Here is a 23,691-nt window from a genome sequence, read left to right as displayed (position 1 = left end):
ATGATTTTATGCATTTCACTGCTGCCACACGATTGGCTGATTAGATAATCACATGAATATGTAGTTGTTCAGGTGTTCCTAATAAAGTGGTCAGGGAGTGTAGTTAAATAATGTTAACAAATGCAACCTGTAAACTGTTACCTATATTTCTCAGGGGGGAAAATAATAACTTAAACTTTATTTAAAATGGATAATGTAGCTTTATTCCCCTTATTACATTGTTCAGACATTCTCTGCGATGGTTTATATTATATAGCAGCAGTCTTGTTAATATGTGTTGATGAGGGTCAGTTGCATTAACAGACAATAATATCTGATTGAAGGCCAGTGGGTTTTCCCTTAGCTGGGAATCAGGGCAGGTCTTGCCTGGGTTTTCCATGTCATTGTATTGCAATTTCAAACCAAACCCTCCTGTTGCCATGACATCCAACCCCACTGTAAATACTCCCAGGATTTTAGAGCAAGTAGGCCTGAGGAGTAGAGAGAAAGAGAGAGGGTGAAAGAGGAAAAGATTGCTTATGTTATTTCAGCTCAGAGAGTCACTTAAGGAACAGTAAAAGGCTAAATTTATATTTTTTTCCACATCTTACACTACACAGCATGTACAAGCAAAAAGCGAGGGTTCTCATTCCACTGAATCTGTATAGCAGTATTTCAGAGTTGTGATGCGTGTAAACGCGTAATTGGACATTGCACAATATCATTTTGAGTAATGGAGAGACTGATTTACATGATGTTATACTTTATGTGTTTTACGGTCAGCAGTACTATTAAATATATAGATTCTGTCGTCATTTACTCAAAAACCATATGACTTTCTTTCTTCCGTAGAATAAAAAATGAGTCGTTCGGCAGCCGTTAGCCTTAGTCACCATTCACTTTCATTGTATGTATAAAAGATGCAATGGAAGTAAATGGTGACTGAGTCTATATTTATGTGTGAGAGTGTTCACTGAAAGTAAGACTCAATGTAAATGAAGACTCACTAGTGTGTGTTTTTTAAAGAAACTTAATTTAGACTTTCTTTAAACATTTTTGTAAAGATGAAATGCTTTATAAATAAACGGCTTCGATTATTTTATGTTGTGGTATAAGTGGAGATTGGATGCATGCCCATATAGCATTGCTTAATTTCAGCAGTGCATGCCAATCTCTGTCCTTACATGGTTTCACCAGCTATTACATAGTTTTGGACAATTAAGCATGTTAAATCTCAGCATTTTCTAACCACACACTATACTGCAGTATTGCATAAATGTCATTACATTTGTCAACATCATAAAAGATTTCTTTGAGGTAGTTTGCAATTAAAGAGTCATCAAGTTGTGTTTGGCATAAGACAAGAAACTTCTCAAAAGCATGCCTTTTAAACAAATCAAATAGACCTATCAGCACTGAAGTGAGCATACTATTCTATTTAGAGATGCTGGCTGGCTAAATGCTTCTGTCTGCTGTTTAGGGCTGGATATGCTACACTAATTCTGCTTCTGTGAAATCAATAGGGAAGATTCATCTTTACCCAAATGGCATCTCAATCAGACATCAGTACCCACACAGACCCAGAGAATGATCCATTCCTAAACGCCTTCAATCTTCCCATCAATCAAACTGCATTTCTACCTTAAGGTGGACTGTGTCATTTTTTTGTGAGTTTTCTGTGGAGAAACAACTATGCGTATGCCATTTGTAGGTTGATTCCCCCTGAAAATGTAAACACTTTTGCTCTGTGTTGCTTTAAAAATATTGCTTTGCTTGTTTTTCTTTTTTTAGAGAATTACTGTCAGCATTAAAGGCATAGTTCACCCTCATTGAATATTCTGTAATCATATACTCACCCTCATGTTGTTCAAAACCCTTATGACCGTCTTTTTTCAGTGAAACACAAAAGGAGATGTTAGCGCGGTCACATTTACCTTTACACTATGAAATTTTGCGGCCGAAAAAGGCTTAGGTGGATGTTGAGTGCATGTGAAACCAACAAAACATGAATTGCCCAGCAGCCTCTTTTTTTAATGCTACACTTTATACTCTGGGAGAGTGAAGTGCTCAAATTCGCTTCTAAAAGTATATCCTTGTCCATTTTGAATACTTAGTGTAACTGTGTACTCAGCACTGGCAACACTGAGGTCACTGTCAAGCCAAGCAACTTCCTATTGGTCAACTTGGCAAATTCGCAGGTCAAAGTTCACCAAACTTGAACTCCACTAAAAGTCCACTTGGAGAAATTCTCAGCCACCAGACGTCCGAAATTCACGATTGCGCAGATTCCTATTGAGATGACTGTGTTTGCGCCTTTAGGCAGAATGATAGTAATCAGTTATCATTTTATTTATTTCGCATTTATACAACTCATTAAGACAGTTCAATCAACCCAGCATTATGTTTAAAAAAATGGCCAAAAAAGAACAGGCTGAAGCAAAAGCTTATTATGCGTACCCTACTTACCTCTTTATTCCATTTTCTCTTTCAGTATTTCCATTAATAATTCATTTCATAACTCATAAGAAGAATAACAATGCAAGATGGCTGTATGATATTTATAATTTGACTACATCCTTAAAAAGAAATTATTTCAAACTAATTGTATAATTTCACACTCTGCTTTATATTTATATTTATACAAACATATATACATAATATAATGTACTTATCAAAACACATTCTTTCATACTTTTTAAATACCTCCATTTTAAACATTCTCTTAAATCTATTAATAGTTTTACACATTTTAAATAAAAATGTTCGAGCTTGCTCCATAATTCCACTTCTTTTATTGTAATTCATCTATTTTTCAAAACACACTAAGCTCTAATTTTCTATTAGATTTATATTCCTTTCAGGTTATTATGACTCTCATAACCAAAATATTTTGAAAATGTTTTGGTAATAAATGCCAATATGCCTATTTTATGCATAATTTGAACAATATTAAAATCAACAAGATCTTTAAATGTCAATATCTGTAGTTTTATGAATATGTTATTTGATGGTTCTCTATAATTCTACTAATACTTTTTTTTTTTTTTTTTGAAGCATGAAAATTTGATGAGTATACGTTTTATAAGACTTACCCCAAACTGCAGCAAAATTTGATATTAGGCACAAAGATTGAACAATATAGTATAAAATGTGTTTTAATTTAACACATCCTTGACTTCATATGATATTCCAATCGATTTTGCTACTTTCGATTTCTCTCGATTTATGCATGCTTTTCAGGTTAATTTATCATCAATAATATCTCCTTGAAATGTAATATCTTTTACTCTTTCGATATTGCATTGTGCATTTCTATCTGGCGATCTGTGTTAACCTCTCTATTACTAAATATCATGAATTATTTTATTTTAAGATCCGAGGACAAAATTCTCTCCAAAAAATGTTTAATTCATAACATCTGCAAACAAAATACATTTAAATTATTTTGATAACTATGAATAGGCTATGCCTCTAATATTATATTTATTAACTTTTTTAGCAACAATACATTTGATGGTATATTTAGATCAACCAAATTCCCCCACTAGTTCCACTAGTTCCATTAGTGCCATTTGAGTGGAATGCTTAACTCGAAATCCATACTGTTCATCACTTAAAATATTGTATTTCTCTATAAAGTTGTCAAACCTGGTTAAATATAATTTCTTTAATATTTTTTGAAAACTGAGGAAGCAAAGACCATTAGTCATCATATACTATAGACAATAGATGCAATGAAAGTGAATGCTTACTGAGGATAAACATCTGCTTTGTGTTCCATTGAAGAAAGAAAGTTATACAGGTTTGAATTTGAAATTGAGTTTTTCTTTATGGGTGAACTATCCATTAACAGTAGGTTGATAGTCCACTGATATGTTTAAATATACACTCCTGTTGGAACCTAAGTGTAACGGGGTTAAGATGGGCAAGGAGGAGGCGAGAACCGGCTTGTCAATATAACTAATATTTAATTAAACTCAAAACAAGAAGCACAAACATAAACACACACATGACGGACATGCCCGTAATTCTCTCTCTCTCGAACCGCTCCTCTCCGGGTGAACCGGAGTCAAACCTCCGACCCCTAGAGGACAGAACGCCCCTCCGATTTTCTGGCAGCACATGTGGACACTCCTCCGCCACTGGCAGCGGCCCTACCGCTCCAGGCGGTCGGGGAGTTGCTTCCCTCCTCCCCTCGTGGACGGCGGTCTTCCCTCAATCCCTCCACATCTCTGGGGACGGCAGGGCACTCCTCCGCCCCCGGCAGTGGCTCCCTTGCTCCAGGTGGTCGGGGAATCCAGGCCGTTCCCCGCGTCAGGGCGGTCGGGCTACTCCGTCACCCGGCAGATGGCAACGGCGCTCCCCTGGGTGGACGGCAGTGTCGAGGACTCTGCGACGGGCATCCCTCCTCCTTCCCGGGCTTCGGCACCAAAGTAAGGGGTTAAGATGGGCAAGGAGGAGGCGAGAACCGGCTTGTCAATATAACTAATATTTAATTAAACTCAAAACAAAAAGCACAAACATAAACACACACAACGGACATTCTCTCTCTCTCGAACCGTCATCACCGGCCGCCATTATCCCTAGCGTGCCCCTTCAGGCCGATTGGGGACCGGGCGTGCGACATTCCAGCCCGGCTCCGCCCCCCTCCGCTCCACACTAAGGTAGTACCATTGTGTTTTTCCCCTTCATAATTCTCCCTAAGCACATGACATATGAAATGTGGTATTATCAGGTCTGTCCAGCCTCTTCCCTATGGTTTTGCTCTTTCTGCCAACTGCACACCAGACCACAGAGTCTATCTGTGAGAAATTGATACAAAAATACTATACTACACCTTATCATACATCACACTGTGACAAGCAGCTGTGTGTGGGTTAGTAAAACTGGATGATAAGTGGCAACTGGTGCACATGGCAGTGTTGCGGTTGGCCCTGACTGGAGTGCAGCCCAGCCTCTGTTTATGAAAGCTAATTTCTGCTCACCCTGCCACTTTCCAAGACTTTACATTTTTTGCGTCGCTCTCTCACTCTCCTGTGTATAAAATCTCTATGTGAGCCTGTCTGCTGTCTCCGCTGGACTAGGATGATGTTACTGCAATGGCTTGACAGTGATGTACCACTCCCTCTTTATCCCTGTCAGAATAAGTGTCCTAATTTGGCTGTGTTTCCACCCTGTGCTCAAAAGATAGGGCCGTGGTCATACTCAGATGAGGAAAATGAAATCTTTTATTAGATGATAAACTTGGCCTAAGGATGTTTAAATGAACATACTTTAAACATTTACTAGTCAGTTGATAGCCTGAGTGACTTGTCGACTAATCAGTATTAAGGAATCCCTGAATAATTTGGATGGTTTTGGCTTCACCAGACCCCGATCAGATGTGTTTCTTAGGAGGGTGTTCACATAGGATGCGTTTATATGTTCAAAAACAGTTGTGACCGAGTGCAACTGAAAAGTTGATGTGGCATCTTAAAAAGCAATGCTCGGGGCATAAGATGCATAAAAAACAGCTCAGTCACAAACCAAAGGCCAAAGATTTCTGTCATTGTGTATGGCTGTAGAACGGTGCTGTAAAGTAGATTAATTTGAAGACAGATTTTTCGAAAGTGAAAGTGTGAAAAAAAGAGTGAAAGAAGAAAGAAATCTAAAGTCAACTAGTCAACCTCAATAATTGGCAAGTTGACCATTGTGAGCCATATCTTATAGACCATGTAAAATTAGAGTGTGATTTGAAATCTTATCATATTTTGGTTTTGAAACTGGAAAAGATTTGTGAAAAAGATGAATTAACCTGGTGTTGCCCACGAGAAACACAACTTCAAGGGATTAAATAAAAATAATTTGGGTTTGGGTTAGTAATTAGCTTAATATCACGGTCTCCACCATGATATACAGTATATAAAACAAATGTGTGTGTGTGTGTGTGTGTGAGCGTGTATTTATCACTTTGTGGGGACCAAATGTCCCCATAAGGATAGTAAAACCCGAAATGTTTTGACCTTGTGGGGACATTTCCCCATGAGGAAAACAGCTTATAAATCATACTAAATTATGTTTTTTGAAAAGGTAAAAATGCAGAAAGATTTAGGGGATAGAATATAAAGTTTGTACAGTATAAAAACCATTATGTCTATGGAAAGTCCTCATAAAACATGGAAACACAACTGTGTGTGTGTGTGTGTGTGTGTGTGTGTGTGTGTGTGTGTGTGTGTGTGTGTGTGTGTGTGTGTGTGTGTGTGTGTGTGCATAAAATGTGCATACAAAACAAAAACATTAAAGTGCATCAATACAAAACAGATTACAAACTAGATGTCCATATTGTGGTTTAAAATGTTCTTTGGCTGATGCACAGTACCACAGATAAAGTATTTTCCTCTTGCAGTTGGTGTGTCCAGTTTGTAATGAGAGGCTTAGATCTGGATTATTTCATGTAATAGTTCAGTTTAATATTCCATTCTGTCTTTATATTATTAAATAGTTTTTAGTTCTTTGTTGTATACATTTCTGCATAACAACTATTCCACTACAATTTCAGAGTAATGTGAGTTGTACGTTTACCAATTGAAGATGACAGTGTTTATATATATTGTATAGCCTTACTATATTTTATGTATGGTTTTATGAGTTAAACGTATCACTTCCAGTTTGTTAAGAGACATGTTTGCATGGAAGACATTTAAATCATATGATGAATGGAAATACAATGGTGCATGTGTAACTGATTATAAATTATCCATGGATGTTTACAGCAGAGATGTCAGGTTCTGATGGTTTAGGGTGTTGATGAGGTCCATGGATTTTCTTTTTTCATTCCCATATACACACAGTGGGGTCCAAAAATATGAGACCACTAGTGAAAATGATTCTATTTTGCATTTTTCTAATGGACTTTTTCTCATTACAAAATTGAATATCAGTAAAACACTTACTTAGAAAACTAAAAAGTGTTGATTGGCTGGTATTTATCTCAATCAACTACATATTATATAGTTTATAATAGTCAACTGTATTGTGTGTGTGTGTGTGTGTGTGTGTGTGTGTGTGTGTGTGTGCATGTTTATGTGGTTAACGAGGACAATTTATGAGTTACAAACTGGTAATTACAAGGGTATTATGCTATAAATGTGGGTTATGAGGACATTTCTAGCTTAAAAAACATTAAACCATGTTTTATTGAAAAAGTAAAAATACATTAAGTTAGGTTTAGGGGATAGAATCTGTAGTTTGTACAGTATAAAAATCATTATGTCTAAGGAAAGTCCTCCTAATGATAGGTAGACCAACGTGTGTGTGTGTGTGTGTGTGTGTGTGTGTGTGTGTGTGTGTGTGTGTGTGTGTGTGTGTGTGAGCATGTATTTATCACTTTGTGGGGACCAAATGTCCCCATAAGGATAGTAAAACCCGAAATTTTTGACCTTGTGGGGACATTTTGTCGGTCCCCATGAGGAAAACAGCTTATAAATCATACTAAATTATGTTTTTTGAAAATGTAAAAATGCAGAAAGTTTTCTGTGAGGGTTAGGTTTAGGGGTAGGGTTAGGATTAGGGGATAGAATATAAAGTTTGTACAGTATAAAAACCATTATGTCTATGGAAAGTCCCCATAAAACATGGAAACACAACATGTGTGTGTGTGTGTGTGTGTGTGTGTGTGTGTGTGTGTGTGTGTGTGTGTGTGTGTGTGTGTGTGTGTGTGTGTCTGGCAGTTTAATGTCATGATGGAAATATGATAATATTTCAACTGTGGTATTGACTGGACAAAGATATTTTTCTAGTTATGTGACAGGTTGAACTGTCTAACTGAATAAACATTAGAAGTTTAAAGAATATGTTTTTGTCTGATTTAGAGGAAGGGGTGAGGTATGTTTATTTATTTAGTACAGCTGCATTTCAATCAGTGAAAAGATTACATGTTCTATATTACAATACATCTATATTATAAACTAAATAAAATTACCTACAGTGAATTATTTTTGCATTTTCCATGTAAGCAGCAAGATTTTGGGGGATAATTAATTCTTCATAGAATATGACTAGCTTACTGTTTAATTGTTAAAAAATAGTTTTATATTTGGTGAGAGGAAGGTCGTGACTGGTCTTGCAGAGGGCGGTTACAAGTGGATTTTTATTGGTAATTACCGTTAATAATCGCTTCCTGTGGTACTCTACAGAATTATCCAAATATGATTAAAAGGATATAGGAAACTCTTAACCAGGGCAGTGTCTGAGGCAGAGTGGGAAGTTATGTTTTGAAGAGGACAGAAGATGAGAGAGAGTGAAATATGCCGTTGCTCACACTGTAGCCTCATCCATGGCTCGACACAAGATCATTGAGGTCACTAAGGATCTGATAGAGCTGTTTGCTTTTTCTCTACACTACTTTTTGATCCATCAAGTGCATTTCCATCATGGGTAGTGTTAGTGTAGAGTCCATCACCTGCACCTCTATGTCACAGTGAAACTGCTGTACGGCACCCAAATTACTAAGACACATGTCAAATTATTCACACATTCCCCAGTCTTACAAATCTGATGCAAACGTATTTACAAGTTACATGGTAGACAAAAGACTTACTGAATCTACCAGTTTTGATACATATAAGTAATGGATCTGAGAATGGAGAAAATAAGGTGTAAATGTAAAGGATGGTCACAAATTCTACATGAAAAGGAGATTTATCAGGGACCAAACTGGTAGTTCCAGGGAAAGTGAGAGATGAAGAGATAGAGATAGAAAGAAAGATGTCATATAGATAGCGACAAAAAAAGTGATGTAGTAGAAACTTGGTGTATAATGTAGAGATGTGGTATAAATGCTACATGGCTGGGGCATAATGGAGTGTCAATTTGATACAGAGAAGTAAATGGAGTAAGGTACATGCATTTCCTCACTGCTACATGGAGAAACAAAATAATTAACTGTATAATGGGACTGAAAGTCAATATAGCCTGCTGTAAAATCAGCTTGCTGGATAACATGCTATGTTCCCCAATTCAGACACTGTTCTTGCCACGGTCTGATCTAAAGAAAGTGTGTAAACATGATAGGAAGCTGTTGTGTGTGACTGAAGCAAGTAATTGTCACGTATTATATGTAAACGATATCCAGCGATGTCACTGGCTGTAGTGAAAGTCGTGGGAATTAAAACGAGCGCAGTTGCACGATATCATATGAATTAGCCAAATTTAGAAAAGTCATTCGAATCCTGACGATTTCACCGTGAGAGTGTGTTGAACACTTTTACTTCATAGCACCTTAAAAGACTAAATGTGCTACATCTGCTATGACATTACATGGTCAAAATTGGTAACTGGCAGTTGTTACCATAAGGAGCTATTTTACATGATCTAACCCTTAAAGTGAGTTTTGTTGACCCATAACCTATTATATTCAGGTTCATTTAGTAATTTAGGAGTATTCCAGGTTGAATTCACAGTTAAGCTCAATCGACAGCATATGTGTCATAATATTGATTACCACAAAAATTTATTTTGACTTGCGCCTCCTTTTCTTTAAAAAAAGCAAAGATCTGGGTTACAGTAAGGCACTTACAATGGAAGTGAATGGGGGCCAATCCATAAACGTTAAAATACTCACTGTTTCAAAAGTATAGACAAAAGACTTGACATTTTGTTTGGTTAACATGATTTTAGTGTGATAAAATTGTTTACTAACCTTTTCTGTGTAAAGATATAGACAATTTTACAACTTTGTTGCTAGAGCAAAATGATGAAACGATTAGTCGACGTTATCGACAACGTCGGCGTTAAAATATTACGATAACATTTTTGTTGTCAACTAGTCATTTGATCTCTGTGACGAGGACTCCAAGACAGCACATCCCTCCTCCTTCCTGGGTTTCGGTTCTATTGTAACAGGGGCATTAAAACGGGAATGGAGGAGACGGGAACCGGCTGAATAGTCAATCTAATATTTAATGTAAAATTAAAACATAAAGACAAAACACAAACGCACACACAGCAGCTGCGTGTGGCTCTCTATCTCCCGAACTGCTGCATCTGGCTGCCTTCATCCCTCTCCTCTGCTGATTAACCCAACTGTACCAGAGACATGACATTCATTGTCGTCAACATTATCTACGTAAACAAGCAAGCATTTACATACAAAATATGACATTCTTTCATGAATATTATACGTGCAAGTAACAAAACATGAAAATCCCTGGTTATAAATCATACTGGTTAATTCATTGGTTTTACAACATGGATAATACATTACATGTTAAGAGAAACCTGATTGTCGGGGTATAATATCCAGTTGAACAATAACCATTCTTAGTAGAATGAGATGAATCATACCAGATTAAAGATTATAATCTAAAAGATTATTTGTCAGTTACCAATCACTACACCTATTTTAAAAGGTGCATCAGCTATAATCATTCATTTGTCAGTTATACAAGTGATCACAGGTCATAGAGTCATTTTCAGGCTAGGTATGGTGTATATGTTAAATCACAAGTACTGGGACTGGAATGAGGATCTCATGCGAATCTCACAAGGTTAGCTCTGTGTGGAAATTCAGAAGCCTCACCATGCTGAGGGTTTAAGTTTGTGGAACAAAGATGGGTCTTCTTTATTGGTCAGCTCTATAATCCTAGTTTGAGATTAAGCAGGCATGGGAGAGATGGTCTCCTTCAGCAATTTAGGTGCCATAGATTCATTTTTATGACTCTCTAATGGCTCGGTGGGGGATCTCTCTGATCTGTGGAATGTGATGTTGTGTTCATTTGATGGCTTTGTTCGTGGATAATCCTTTAATATGCCGGAAATTATTGAAATATTCAAACAAACAAATCCAAATCGTTGAGCAGAGAAACGTAGTCGATATTACGGGCAATTATTCAGTAACAGGCAAACAGTTCAACAAGGCACACAAAGCAAAAGAGTGATCCAAAAGTCCATATCCAGATAAACAGGCACAATGGTCATAATGTGAGACGTAAACAGCAGGTAATGAACAATGCTTGGTAAGACAGGGTCTAACTGGCAGTACTTCGCAATGAACAATGTAAATGCATGGCTATTTATACATGTGGTAAACAGGAAATGAGCAATAAAGAAATGGGTGAGAATCAGTATTCGGGAGAGGGCTCCCTCTGGTGGTTGGTAGGATGGGTAACAACCTCAGATGTTACAAGAATGTGCAGATTCATCCACATAACTGTCCCGAAGGTTTGTTACTTCACAAAACAAACTCCATCTGCTCCAGCACTCAAAATGGAGTGCTCAGTTTCCTTGAACAGTCAAACGAATGTTCAGTGAGCCGGCCAATTCGGATGCTACATGAGTGCAACAAATGACCTAATCCCTCCAATGTCTTACAAGAAATACTCCACAAAACAAACTCCAGCCAATAGGAAGTTTATTGAAATAATCAAGCAAACAAATCCAAATCGCTGAGCAGAGAGACGTAATCGATATAACGGGCAATGATTCAGTAACAGGCAAACAGTCCATCAAGGCAAACAAATGTGCCATAAGCACAAAGCACATGCAGATTCATCCACAAACATGGCAATTATATTTGTAATAGTTGTTATTAATTTCATATACAGTAGTTTATGGCCATTATTAAAGGAAATACTCACAGAAACCACTTTATTTTCTGTAACGAAATCCATTTAGAGATCTTTTTATGCTGAGGCAATCGTATTTCTAAAGCATTTGTTTTCCAAATGCCTCAAACTCATGCATCAGATAAGATTTTTTTGTTATTTTTGTTGGGATTTTTAGAGGATGGGAAGAGCAATGGCAGAGCCTGAACTAGTGAATGAACTGCCACTGATATAATCATCCATTCATTCTGCTGGTGGACATAAATGGACAAATTCAAAAATAGCTTTAGAAATGTGTGCCATACGTTTATATTGCAGCATGCTTCTTTTTTTTTATTTACACAAAATTTGTTTACATGCCCACAGATTTAAAGGTACAAGAATTGCTTGTGCTATTTTGTCTTTACTCTGGGCTGGTATATGCATAGATACTCACACACACATGCACGCACACACACACACACACACACACACACAAATACATGCATACACAAACACATAACCACCATCAGTTCATCTCCTTTCTGCAAACTTATGACGTCAGGTTGCCTGGCAACTGTCTGAGCAAACAGAATCCCTCTCTGCGCAGAGGGGTGGCCCCATCCTGTTGATCAGATTCAGCATGTACTGTAACACACAAACAGTACAGTACAGTAATTTTGCTATGATAACTTTGTACAGTACAGTTATCAACTTTGTCTCCGTATCCTTCTTTTGTACAATTTCCCCATTTCCTTCACTGGCCGATTATTGTATTCTGCCCTTGACACTATTAATGCTTGGATGCACTTTATAGCTTACATTATATTATTAGGGGGACAGGAGGAAAATACTATGAGTATGAGTTCAACCCACACTTGAAGGAACAGCTTTTTTAACTGTAAGAAGGAAGCAAGTGAAGGAGAGAGTGTGCAAGAGAAGGACAGTAGCAGTTTGTATGGTGGGTGGATAAAAAAGATTTTCCATCGTCTGTTTACACTACAATTAATGGAAAAGTTTACCCAAAAATGAAGATTCTGTTATTCTGTAAACTTACTCACTCTCATGTTGTTCCAACCCATATAACTTTCTTTTTTCAATGGAACACAAAAGAAAAAGATTAACTCATTTAAAATTTGAATGAGTCATTTATTATTCCCACACTACCAGACAGGCTTGTGTGATTCTACATTAATGAATTGATCATGTCATTATACAAAGATAATCATCTTAATCAAACTTAATCTAAACCAATGTTTCAATTAGTATCTTATTTTCTTAGCTCTGCTGTATTTTATGCATTTAAAGTATTGTTCGTTTTAAAGCATAAAAAAAAACATGTATACAAACCTTATACTTTATTTGGTATTTGCTAATTATGACTGACTAAAGTTATGGGATTTGGAATGTTCTTTTCAGATGTTCAACCTACAGTAATGTTGACATGCAGATATGTGAATTCTGGACATCTGGTTTTAATAAGCCTGTGCCACTCTTTTAATACATCCCAAATAAAAAAACATGCCCAAAGTCCTGATTACATTAGCCCTGAAATAAATATATACAGTAGATCACATATGCCTTATACAGTGTAATCAGGAATAATAAACACAATGCTGTCTGACCATGTACTCTCCCCAAGAAGGGTAAATAAATAAGTATGAATAGGTAATACATGTCTAAGCAGCTCTGGGTCATGTAGATTCCACTCAGTGATGATCTCTGCTATTTTCTTCTATTTTAAATTAAATGGCTCTTTTGACAATTTCACAACTGTTTCCCTGTTGTGAATAGCAGTGCTGTTTTGCTAAGTTTTAATCAGACAGTAAAGTATACTGTGTAATAGACATTTTTTTTATAACCCTTATCCTGTCCCTTATGTTCAAAGTTACAAATATTTCTCCCTATACAACAAACACCACGCATCACTCATCACTTTTTAAACCAGGGAAAGTGAAGTTACTCCCTGCCATGCTGTAACAACTCTTTTTACTCTCTCTCTTCCTCTTCTCATCATTGCAGTTTTTCCACGTGTCGGCTCCTTACGGAGATTTTATGTCAGTTTCTTTACTCCCTATGGAAGTGCTAGCAAACGACAGTTGATTTTTCTCTCTGCTCAAACTCATTGAGAGTATTCGCACAGGGAGAGATACAGAATGAGAGAGAGAGTGAAACAGAGACAGAGAACGAGAGTATTCAGCAGAGACAGAGGAAAGAGAGACATTGATTGGTGCAGCATGTTGAGCACAGAAGCAGGCCAAGCCCATGTGAGTCATTTGCTGAGTGTCCCTTTGAACTCAGAGCTATATGGAGGAGCAAAGCTATCCTGTTTTAACGGGGTGAACTGGAGGGGAACAAATGCCCAATTTAAAGCAAAGACAGCTTATGGAATTGCTTAGTGGGTACTAGGGATGCAGACGGTTAACCGGTTATCTGATTAATCGGCAATATGAATTTGTTCAACTAATACTACATTGGTTAAAAATTAACAGAACGGTTCATTAAAAAAACAACAGAGAGGTAAATTGATGGGTTTAACATGTAGGGCATGTTATGTACCCACAAGGGCACAGTTAGCACTTAAACCACTGTCTTCGAAATATTAAGCATGTGCTGTGGGCCAAATTAGTCCGTGAAGACGATATGTTCAAATTCTAATTGTAAAATAAGACTTTAAAGTTTAGTTGTAATATGAGTACAGTATGGTACCATATGAAAACATATGCAAGCCTCAACATCTAAGAGTGTACTGTATGTTTACAGCACCGAATTTCACTTAAGTTGCATGGGAGATGGGACTGCGATGCGTGGCGGGACATAGGCGTCAACCTGCTGTGTACCATACTGACACTTGCCCAAGCATACTGTATATGAGCCTTTGTACTAAACATGTGCAAATTGCAGTCCCACAATAAAAAGTTATAATTCCGATATTAGATATGTCATAAGAATATGTTTTGATCTATTAAAGCCCAAGGCATTAATTAAGATAATAATAAGCTAAATATATGCAAAATCATAATTTATACAGTACTTTTTATTAGGAGGTGGCTGGCCCAAACCCTCAACCTTACATTTCAACATCAAAATAATACTTTATTTATTTATTTAATTTCTTCTTAAATTCTTTTAAAGTTAAAGGAAATTATTTTGATTCTATTGATGGTTCTAATGATTTAATTTTTAAATAAGTACTATTTTTATGTCACTACCAAAACACAAAATGTTTTATTTTACCAGGAAGTGAGACTCATCCCATCACGGCCGTATGGTGAGAAGTCAGATCCCATAATTTTGAAGTAAATTTGCTCTAAAGTCTGAAAGAAATCAGTGCGTAATGTTAAGAATTGTCACTATCCAAACACATTTCTCTGCAATTAAATAAACTTTTGGGGGGTTTTAATTTAAATATTCTATTTTATGTAGGCACAGCTGTTTAAAACAAATGATTATTTCCTAATAACCATAAGCTAAAATGAGCTAAAATTAAGATTAACTAAAATTGTCACTATCGAAACAGTCACTACCGAAACATATCATAATGTTTCGTTAGTGGCATGATTATTTTAAGCAGTGACTAAATGAAGTGACTTCATTGTCTCATTTTAAGGAAATAATTATAAGATTTGAACAGCTACAAAACCCAAACAGTTTTGAGTTACGCTCAAAATGTGCTAATATTGTCACCTCTGAAATATACTTAAACATACAGTATGATAAAGTTCTGATGATGACATGATTATTTTAGTTATTATCAGCTATTCATTTTAAAGAAACAATCATAAGCTTTGAACAGTTTAAAAATTATTTAAATTATTTATTTTTTATTGCAGAGAAAATGTGTTTCAGTAGTGACATTCTTAAAGTTGCACACAGATTTTTCAGACTTTGGAGCACATTTACTTCAAACTTATGGGATCTGACTTCTCACCATACGGCCATGATGGACAGGGATGCAGTCTCACTTCCTGTTTGTATTTTTCTTTGAGATGTTGGATCTGTTTGTTTTGTTACAGACTTTTTGTAGGATACTTTTGTGAGCAAAGTGTTCAGAAAGTCAGACAGCTAAGGTTTAATACTAATATTATGGTTGAGCTTTTATTTCTTAAATTGAAACCACTTGATTTATTATTTTTAATTATTTTTCACGTGTATGGACAAGCAGTCCTTAACTTCATAAACAATTCAAGAGTAGTGTTTGTCCTTCCAAATACGGATGATAGAAACAAATGTTATGTCTTCAATAATTAATTACTACATTTTATTTATTATAAAACTTTTGTGTTTGTAATATTTTCAACATAAAGCTTTTTTTTAACTTTTTTTTTTTTAGGATTATTATTATTATTATTATTATTATTATTATTGTATTTTGCTATAAAATTATTTTAGGAAAATTAATACAAAATTATGCTTAGAGGGGGAATGGAAACCAATTATTAACAGATGTATATAATCCTTTTTATTTTTGTGTATTTTTATGTTTCGGTAGTGACATAATTTGGGAAAAGAAAAACATTACAAAAAAGTCTGAAAATATAATATGAAAACTGACATAAGATATTTGTACATATGGTACAATATATAAGCGGACAAAGTTTTGGGGGGAAAAAAACATAATTTTTTAAAAATGTTTCCACCTTTGAGTTTGCACCAATTCGGTAGAATGGTACATATACAGTAATACATGTATATGATGAGCCAAAACATTATAACCACCTGCCTAATATGCTGTTGGTCCCCCGCGTGCCGCCAAAACAATGCCAACTTACCGAGTCATGAACTCTACATGACCCCCGAAGGTGTTCTATGGGTTCTGGCACCAAGACATTAGCAGCAGATCCTTCAAGTCTTGTAACATGTGAGTTGGAGCCACCGTGGATTGGACTTGTTGGTCCAGCACATCCCACAGATGCTCAATCGGATTGAGGCCAGGACAACACCTTAAACTCTTTATCTTGATCCTCAAACCATTCCTGAACAATGTGTGCAGTGTGGCAGGGTGCATTATCATGCTGAAATAGGTCACTGCCATCAGGGAATGTCATTGTCATGTAGGGGTGTACCTGGGTTGCAACAATGTTTAGGTAGGTGGCATGTGTCAAATGTTTCCCAGCAGAACATTGCCCAGAGCATCACACTCCCTCCACCTGCTTGTCGTCTTCCCACAGTGCATCCTGGTGCCATCACTTCCCCAGCGGCACACACGTACATGGCCATCCATGTGATTAAAAGAAAATGTAACTCATCGCACCAGGCGACAGTCGGCCCTTCTGGTCTTTACTCCTACCCATTTTTCACATTCACACATTGACTATGAGAACCGATTGTTCGCTTACCATCTAATCTATCCAGACCTTGAAATGTGGCCTTGTTAGGAGATGATCAATGTTATTCACTTCTTCTGTGAGTGGTCGTAATATTTTGGCTCATCGGTGTATACAATATATATTATATATATCTGTGTGTGTTTGGGTGGTTTACGAGGAAATTTTTTTAGGTTTCAAACTGATAATTATTAGGGTATTATGCTATAAATGTTGTTTATGAGGACATTTCTAGTGTCCCCATAATTTAAATCGCTTAAAAAAACATACTAAACAATGTTTTTTTGAAAATGTTAAAATGCAGAAAGTGTTTTGTGAAGGTTAGGTTTAGGGGTAGGGGATAGAAACTATAGTTTGTACAGTATAAAAATCATTATGTCTATGGAGAGTCCTCATAAGGATAGCCGCACCAACGCGTGTGTGTGTGTGTGTGTGTGTGTGTGTGTGTGTGTGTGTGTATGTGTGTGTGTGCGCGTGTGTGTGTGCACGTGTGTGTGTGTGTGTGTGTGTGCGTGTGTGTGTGTGTGTGTGTGTGCGCGCGTGTGTGTATGTGTGTGTGTGTGTGTGTGTGTGTGTGTGTGCGTGTGTGTGTTGATTCTTCTACACAAAAATTATTAGGATTGCCCAGCAGCACTATATGTGGGTAGGCCGGCTGTTTTTATTCTTCAGTTGTTAAACTGCCAAAAGTTTTCACATTTTTGTGGAATAATTATTGCTAAATATGCACATCTGTCATGTGAGCCTAATTTGTTTCAGCCAGTATAGACATTTTTTAATCGTTTGATTCATTGCTGAAGGTTAACTTATTTATTAAATTAAACTTTAAAATTAAAATTCTCTCATCATTTACTCACCCTCATGTCATTCCAGATGTGAATGACTTTCTGGCTTATGCTGAACACAGATGAAGATTTTCAGAAGAATATCTCATCTCTGTTGGTCCTTTCAATGCAAGTGAATGGTGACCAGAAATCTGAAGGTCCAAAAAGAAGGACCTCCGATTTCTGGCAACCATTCACTTGCATTTATCAGCAGAAGAAAGAAAATCATTCAAATCTGGGATGGCAAGAAATATGGATTTGTTTAGTGATTTCACAGGTCTTTAAGTATAAATGTCTCAGTTGTTTCTCCTAACATTCCTTAGGAGAATATAAAGCTAAAAATGAGTATTATAAGAATTTGACGAGAGATGTTTGGGTATCTGAGACCTCTTCATAAAAAAAATGAAGAAAAAGTCTCCATTTGCTCTTAATCTTATTTCTATCTGATAGAAACAATTGAGATATTTAGGAAATATATATGGGCTATTGTTATTGGTTTATGTCTGTTTGCAACGTTCCTGGAATTTCAGAGATTAAGTGATGCACATACTTGAAATCATGCAGTGTATGTTCAATATACGTAAGTCAACTTTGAGGCATCACTAATACTGTTTTAAATTTCTCTCTCTCTTTTGGTAGATCACTCCGGTTTATTGGTCATCAGTTCAGCCACACTGTGATCGTCTGTGCACACCTGTCACCTCCCCATCCAAATCACAGCTCCTACCTGTGGCGTAGCACAGCACACACCTCACCTTGACCCTCGTCCTTGCATCCCTCCCTTGTTTTACCACTCCACGACGGGGACGCCTCTTTGCCATCTGCTCATAAGGGAAGCAGTTAAGATGCTGCCAGGTCTCACCATCTCATTCTCATACCTCACCCGAGGATAATCACCTCAATTTCCCCTGCTCGACACACGCTGCGACCGGTGAGATGAGTGACTGGGTGTGTCTGAGCCCGGCTGAGTTCTCCCAGCTTCAGCAGTACAGTGAGTGTGAGTATCTGAGTCCAGCACAAGAGCCATGTACTCTGACCTCATATAGACTGTCTGGTTGATTAGAATTGATTTTTGGTGCTGCTAGGTGGATAAGAATGGGTGGGAGGTTTTATCAGTCCATTATGTTGGTTCTTGTACATTCTTTCCGATAATTGCGCTAGTCCACTCACCTGTTTATGGTGATACTTTATTCAATACGTTATTTAGTGGGATGTTACGGGATGTGTAAACATTCTGAGGCTGACCCACTGCACTTTTAGGAGGCACTGCTGGAAATGTAGGCTATATTGACGTAATGTATCGATGTGCTGCCAGTGCTCTCTGCATCTCTATTGATTAGCAACGTTTAATGCAGTTATTGATGCAGACCACTTTATAAGCTAAACAGGCATATGACATTTTCAATATAGGATATTAAAAAGTATATTAAAAGGTGATGGTTTTATAGCTGTACATTTGAATTTTATTTTAATATTTTGCAAGGGAATTGTTACGTATATGGAAGTGGAGCGTAGTTCTAGCGGGAAGATGAGCAGGTGTACATCACATCATTAGCTGGGTAACTCCTAGCCAATCGCACGTAAGCCATTGCTTTATAAGTCTGCTCACAATCTATCACATTGCTGTTTCGGTGTGCTAACACTGCAACCTCCACCTCCCCACCACCACCAGTTGAGCCCTGTCCCGCAGGGGGGTAGGCTCCTCGCCCCTGCCTCCTATCTCCGGCAGGACATGACGGTTCTGGGTACAACTCCCTCGGACTGCCGGATGGGGCCTACGCCAAAGAGAGAGGCATCACCTCCCGTTTTACATCTATCAAATAAATGGCATCTCAAACTTCACTCAAGCCTGCGTGTCTTCCCGATAGAAATGACTGTTCTGAGGGAGAGCAGAAGGTTTATATTGATTTAATGGAAAAAGTGTAATCTGATGCTATAAACCAGAATAAGATATAAAAAAATGATTTGTCCCTATTTTTATAAGATATTATTATAGTGCTGTCTGTATGTAGAGAACTGTCTGTTTGTCATTCTCACAAACTGCTTCATTCAACCTGAGAATAACCTTTATCCAGGTTTCATGCTAAAACATGTATTATATGATCTTTGTCGTTTCCATTGTTTTCTTTCCAAAGCAGCTTACAAGAATGTATGTATTATGTAAGTGGCAATTATCAAAGCAGATAACTGAATTACAGCTAGACCTCAAGTTCCAAGATGAACATTAGAGTGCAAATGCATGAAAGCTACAACAATTGAAAGCATAGTGCATTATGAGTCAGATATATAGTGCACATTGATTATGGTGAAGTATTATAACCTGTTGATTATTAGGGTTGCAACGATGTAGCATTGATTCAAGTGCAGTATAATAACAATCAGTGTAGGGATCTGTGCAAAAGTTAAAAAAGCCGATCTTTATCAAAATATTTAGATATACTTAATTATAATTTTGTCTTTTTCCATCATGAAAGATAGTGGGTTTATATTAATCCATTTTCTATAGTCATGAACATGAATTCTGCTTAGTGAAAATAGACTAAAATAAAATGTGTCATGAGTGTGGTCCTTAAAGGTGACGTATGTACATTTTAGTGTCAAAATATGTTCTACTATCCCAGTTTATTGTTCATTGACAACTATTATTAAGCCATTCGTGGGTTTATCTCCCCCAAAAGTATAAAACTGTGTGTGGCAGGGCGGAGGGCGGGGCCGGGTCGTGATTATACACACCCGGTCCCTTATCAGGCTAATCAAGCCTCCTACAGGGATAAAGGCCAACTGCGGAGGATTGTGCGGGAGAGAGAGATAGTTTATGGAAATGTCCATCATGTGTGTGTTTGTCTTTTGGTTTAAGTTTATTAAAATATGATTTATATTGCCAAGCCAGTTCTCGCTCCTCCTTCCCATTGAACTCCTTTACACTGTGCCGAAACCCGGTAAGGAGGAGGGATGCCCGTGGCGGAGTCCTCGACACTGCCGTCCACCCAGGGGAGGGAGTAGACCGACCGCCTGGACTCGGTGAACGGCCGCCGTCCGCGAGGCGAGTGGGGACTGGACTCCCCCGACCACCTGGAGCGATGGAGCTGCTGCCAGGGGCGGAGGAATATTAGTGTCACATTTACATGTTGGAGTACTTTGAGAGAATTATTTTGTTCGTTGGAGACGCCAAACTTGGCGAGTTGCTTCTCGATGTGTAAGCTACACTCAAGGCCACACACGTTAGCTCATTACTGTTGAGCTCCAGATACATTTGTAAGATACTCAGAATATGTATCTTTACATATACTAGTAACCAGAAGAACCATCCGACCTCATGTGCTGGATCTCCCACACACCCAGCTGCCGTTTAATCCGGTTCAATCCGATGTTATTGGATGACCCGCTTCCTCTGTCACGCATTCTGTCCAGTGTGTATGTTATTGTGGTCTTGTTCATTACAACATTTATCACCTTTTAATTAGTCTGGCCTATTTGTTCATAGGGAATCAGAGAGTGTGAAAGAGCGTAATGAGTCTAATGGGTGTTGGCAAAAGTTGTTTAAAAACAAATTACATAATTCAATTTAAAGAAAGCTTGAATCGGCAGAAAATTAAGCTGTACTTTTTATTATTCAGGTCACTACACCTATTTTCTCGATATAAATTACAACATTTATGTTACTCATTTTCTTTTTGAATTTGCTAAATTTTACAAATAAATCTCAATTAGCCTCTATTGTTTAGGGTGATCTACATAACCTCACAGTATACTCACATATTACAGTCCGACAGTAATAAGTAAAATTCCCATAAAATTTGTTTCCAGATGTGCAGTAGCATTTACACAGGTGAGCCAAAACATTATGACTCACATGTGAAGTGAATAACATTGATCATTTCCTAACAAAGCCACATGTCAAGGTCTGGGTAGATTAGATGTTGAGCGAACAATGGATCGGTTCTCGTAGTCAACGTGTTTAATGCAGGAGAAATGGGCAGGAGTATAGACCTAAGTGACTTTGACAAGGGTCAAATTGTTATGGCCAGACAGCACGGTCAGCGCATCTCTGAAAGGTCAAGGCTTGTGGGGGTGCTCCCAGTCAGCAGTGCTCAGTACCTACAGACAATGGTCCGAGGAAGGACAAACCACAAACTGGTGATAGGGTGTTGGGTGCCCAAGGCTCATCGATGCACAAGGGCAACGAAAACTATCCTGTCTGGTCTGAATCGACAGAAGGTCTACTGTGGCACAAGTCACCGAAACTTTTAAAGATGGTTACGGGAGCAATGTGTCACAACACAGTGCATCTCACACTGATGCGAATGGGGTGCGTAGCCTCAGACCAGTCATGGGCACGTGATGACCGCATCCACCGTCGAAAATGCCTACCATTGGCACACAAGCTTCGAAACTGGACCTTGGAGCAGTGGAAGAAAGCCGCCTGGTCCGATGAGTCCTGTTTTCTTTAACATCACGTGGACAGCCGTGTACGTGTGCACCGTTGCCTGGGGAAGGGATGGCACCAGGATGCACTGTGGGAAGACGACAAGCAAGTGGAGGGAGTGTGATGCTCTGTGCAATGTTCTGCTGGGAAAAACTGTGTCCGGCCATTCATGTGGACGTCAATTTGACACGTGCCACCTACCTAAACATCGTTGCAGGACCAACAGCATATTAGGCCGGTGGTCATAATGTTTTGGATCATCAGTGTATGCATGCTCTCTGAGGTTAATTGGCTTGCTGATAATAAATCGAAATACTCGTAAAGTAAGGATAATTACTTATTTTTCACTGGGCTGACCCCAGGTAACAGATTTGATTAAAAACCTTTAGGGTTTAGGGAAGACTGAATAATCAGTCAGAAACACTCACCCTGAATTCTGCCAACATGCAATATTTAAGGTATAAAGCCTTTAAAAATAACTCATTCATTCATATTATGTGATATTGGACACATTTCTATTAAGAATTCTGCAGATTTGAAATGAAACATTAATTTTAAATTGAACACAGATTAATTGCCTGACCCTGCAGCGGCCCATAATTCAACATCACTGTAAGGGAATTGCTTGTGAAATCCAGAATTTCCATGTAATTCAGTTTAGAAAAAAAAAACGTAGCAACTCATTTCTTGCTTTTGTCCAATTTCTTCATATAGTTTAGGTCTGTCCTCATGAGACAGGAGTGCATGTATGTGTGCGTGTGTGTGTGTGTGTGTGTGTGTGTGTGTGTGTGCGTGCCTGTCTCCAAGTAATGTGTATGCTCAGCTAGGTGCTAAGGACTTTTATTGTTTTGATTCAGTGGTGTTAATAATCAATGGAATACATTTGTCATCTCTACTTAATGAGCTGTTAGTTGAAACACCACGCACACTCACAGCAAAAATATCCCCATTATTGAAACACCAAATCAGTTACTGAGAGGATGTGTTCACCACCCACAGAAGCCACAAAGAGCTAGAAGTTTGATGTCATTGTTTAGATCAATGATGAGTCTCTTAAGTTTATCATATAGATCATTGATGAGTGTCAGACCTGAGATTCATTACGCCTGTGTGTTTTACCTTTGCCATCACGCTGCATGTTTACAATGCACTATGATCTGAAACTATACAAACACTCATACACATTTGATTGATAATGAAAGTTTGAAGTCAATCTTTCCTACCACAAAATCACTAGATTGCTTAGTTCTGGGTTTTACCTGTTGAGGGAAGACTCATTTTTGCCGAGATAAGACTGTTGGTGCAGTTTCGTTTACAGTCATGAGTTTCTGTCACATTGTCTGGCGCCCCCAACAATTTTTCCTTCAGGCGCCGAGTTCACATATAAATGTTATAAATTTTAACAGGAAAAGAATGTAAAACTGAAAAATACATAAATAATACAAACATTAAAAAATATATATGTTATATATAGGGCTATTGTTTAGGTATTAAATTAAATAATCCCAAGGGGGAGCTGGGTGGAGATTAGAATCTGTCTTTGAGAAAAAACACCTTGCTCTGCCACCAAAACAGCT

General features: G+C 37.7%; 1 protein-coding gene across 1 annotated transcript in view; it reads left to right on the top strand.

Annotated features, from left to right (window-relative positions):
• LOC127654950 (diacylglycerol kinase beta-like) overlaps nucleotides 1-23,691 on the top strand; it is a 144,991-nt gene that overhangs the window by 5,582 nt on the left and 115,718 nt on the right. The window contains exon 2 of the mRNA XM_052142529.1: nucleotides 18,328-18,685. Within this exon, the coding sequence (XP_051998489.1) occupies nucleotides 18,625-18,685 (61 nt within the window). The 5' untranslated portion in view covers nucleotides 18,328-18,624. The remainder of the gene's footprint in view (nucleotides 1-18,327; nucleotides 18,686-23,691) is intronic.

This window comes from Xyrauchen texanus, chromosome 14, assembly GCF_025860055.1.
Source record: "Xyrauchen texanus isolate HMW12.3.18 chromosome 14, RBS_HiC_50CHRs, whole genome shotgun sequence".
NCBI classification, from domain to species: domain Eukaryota; kingdom Metazoa; phylum Chordata; class Actinopteri; order Cypriniformes; family Catostomidae; genus Xyrauchen; species Xyrauchen texanus.
Note: the sequence above shows the minus strand (reverse complement) of the source record. Positions and strands in the feature narration are given on the sequence as shown.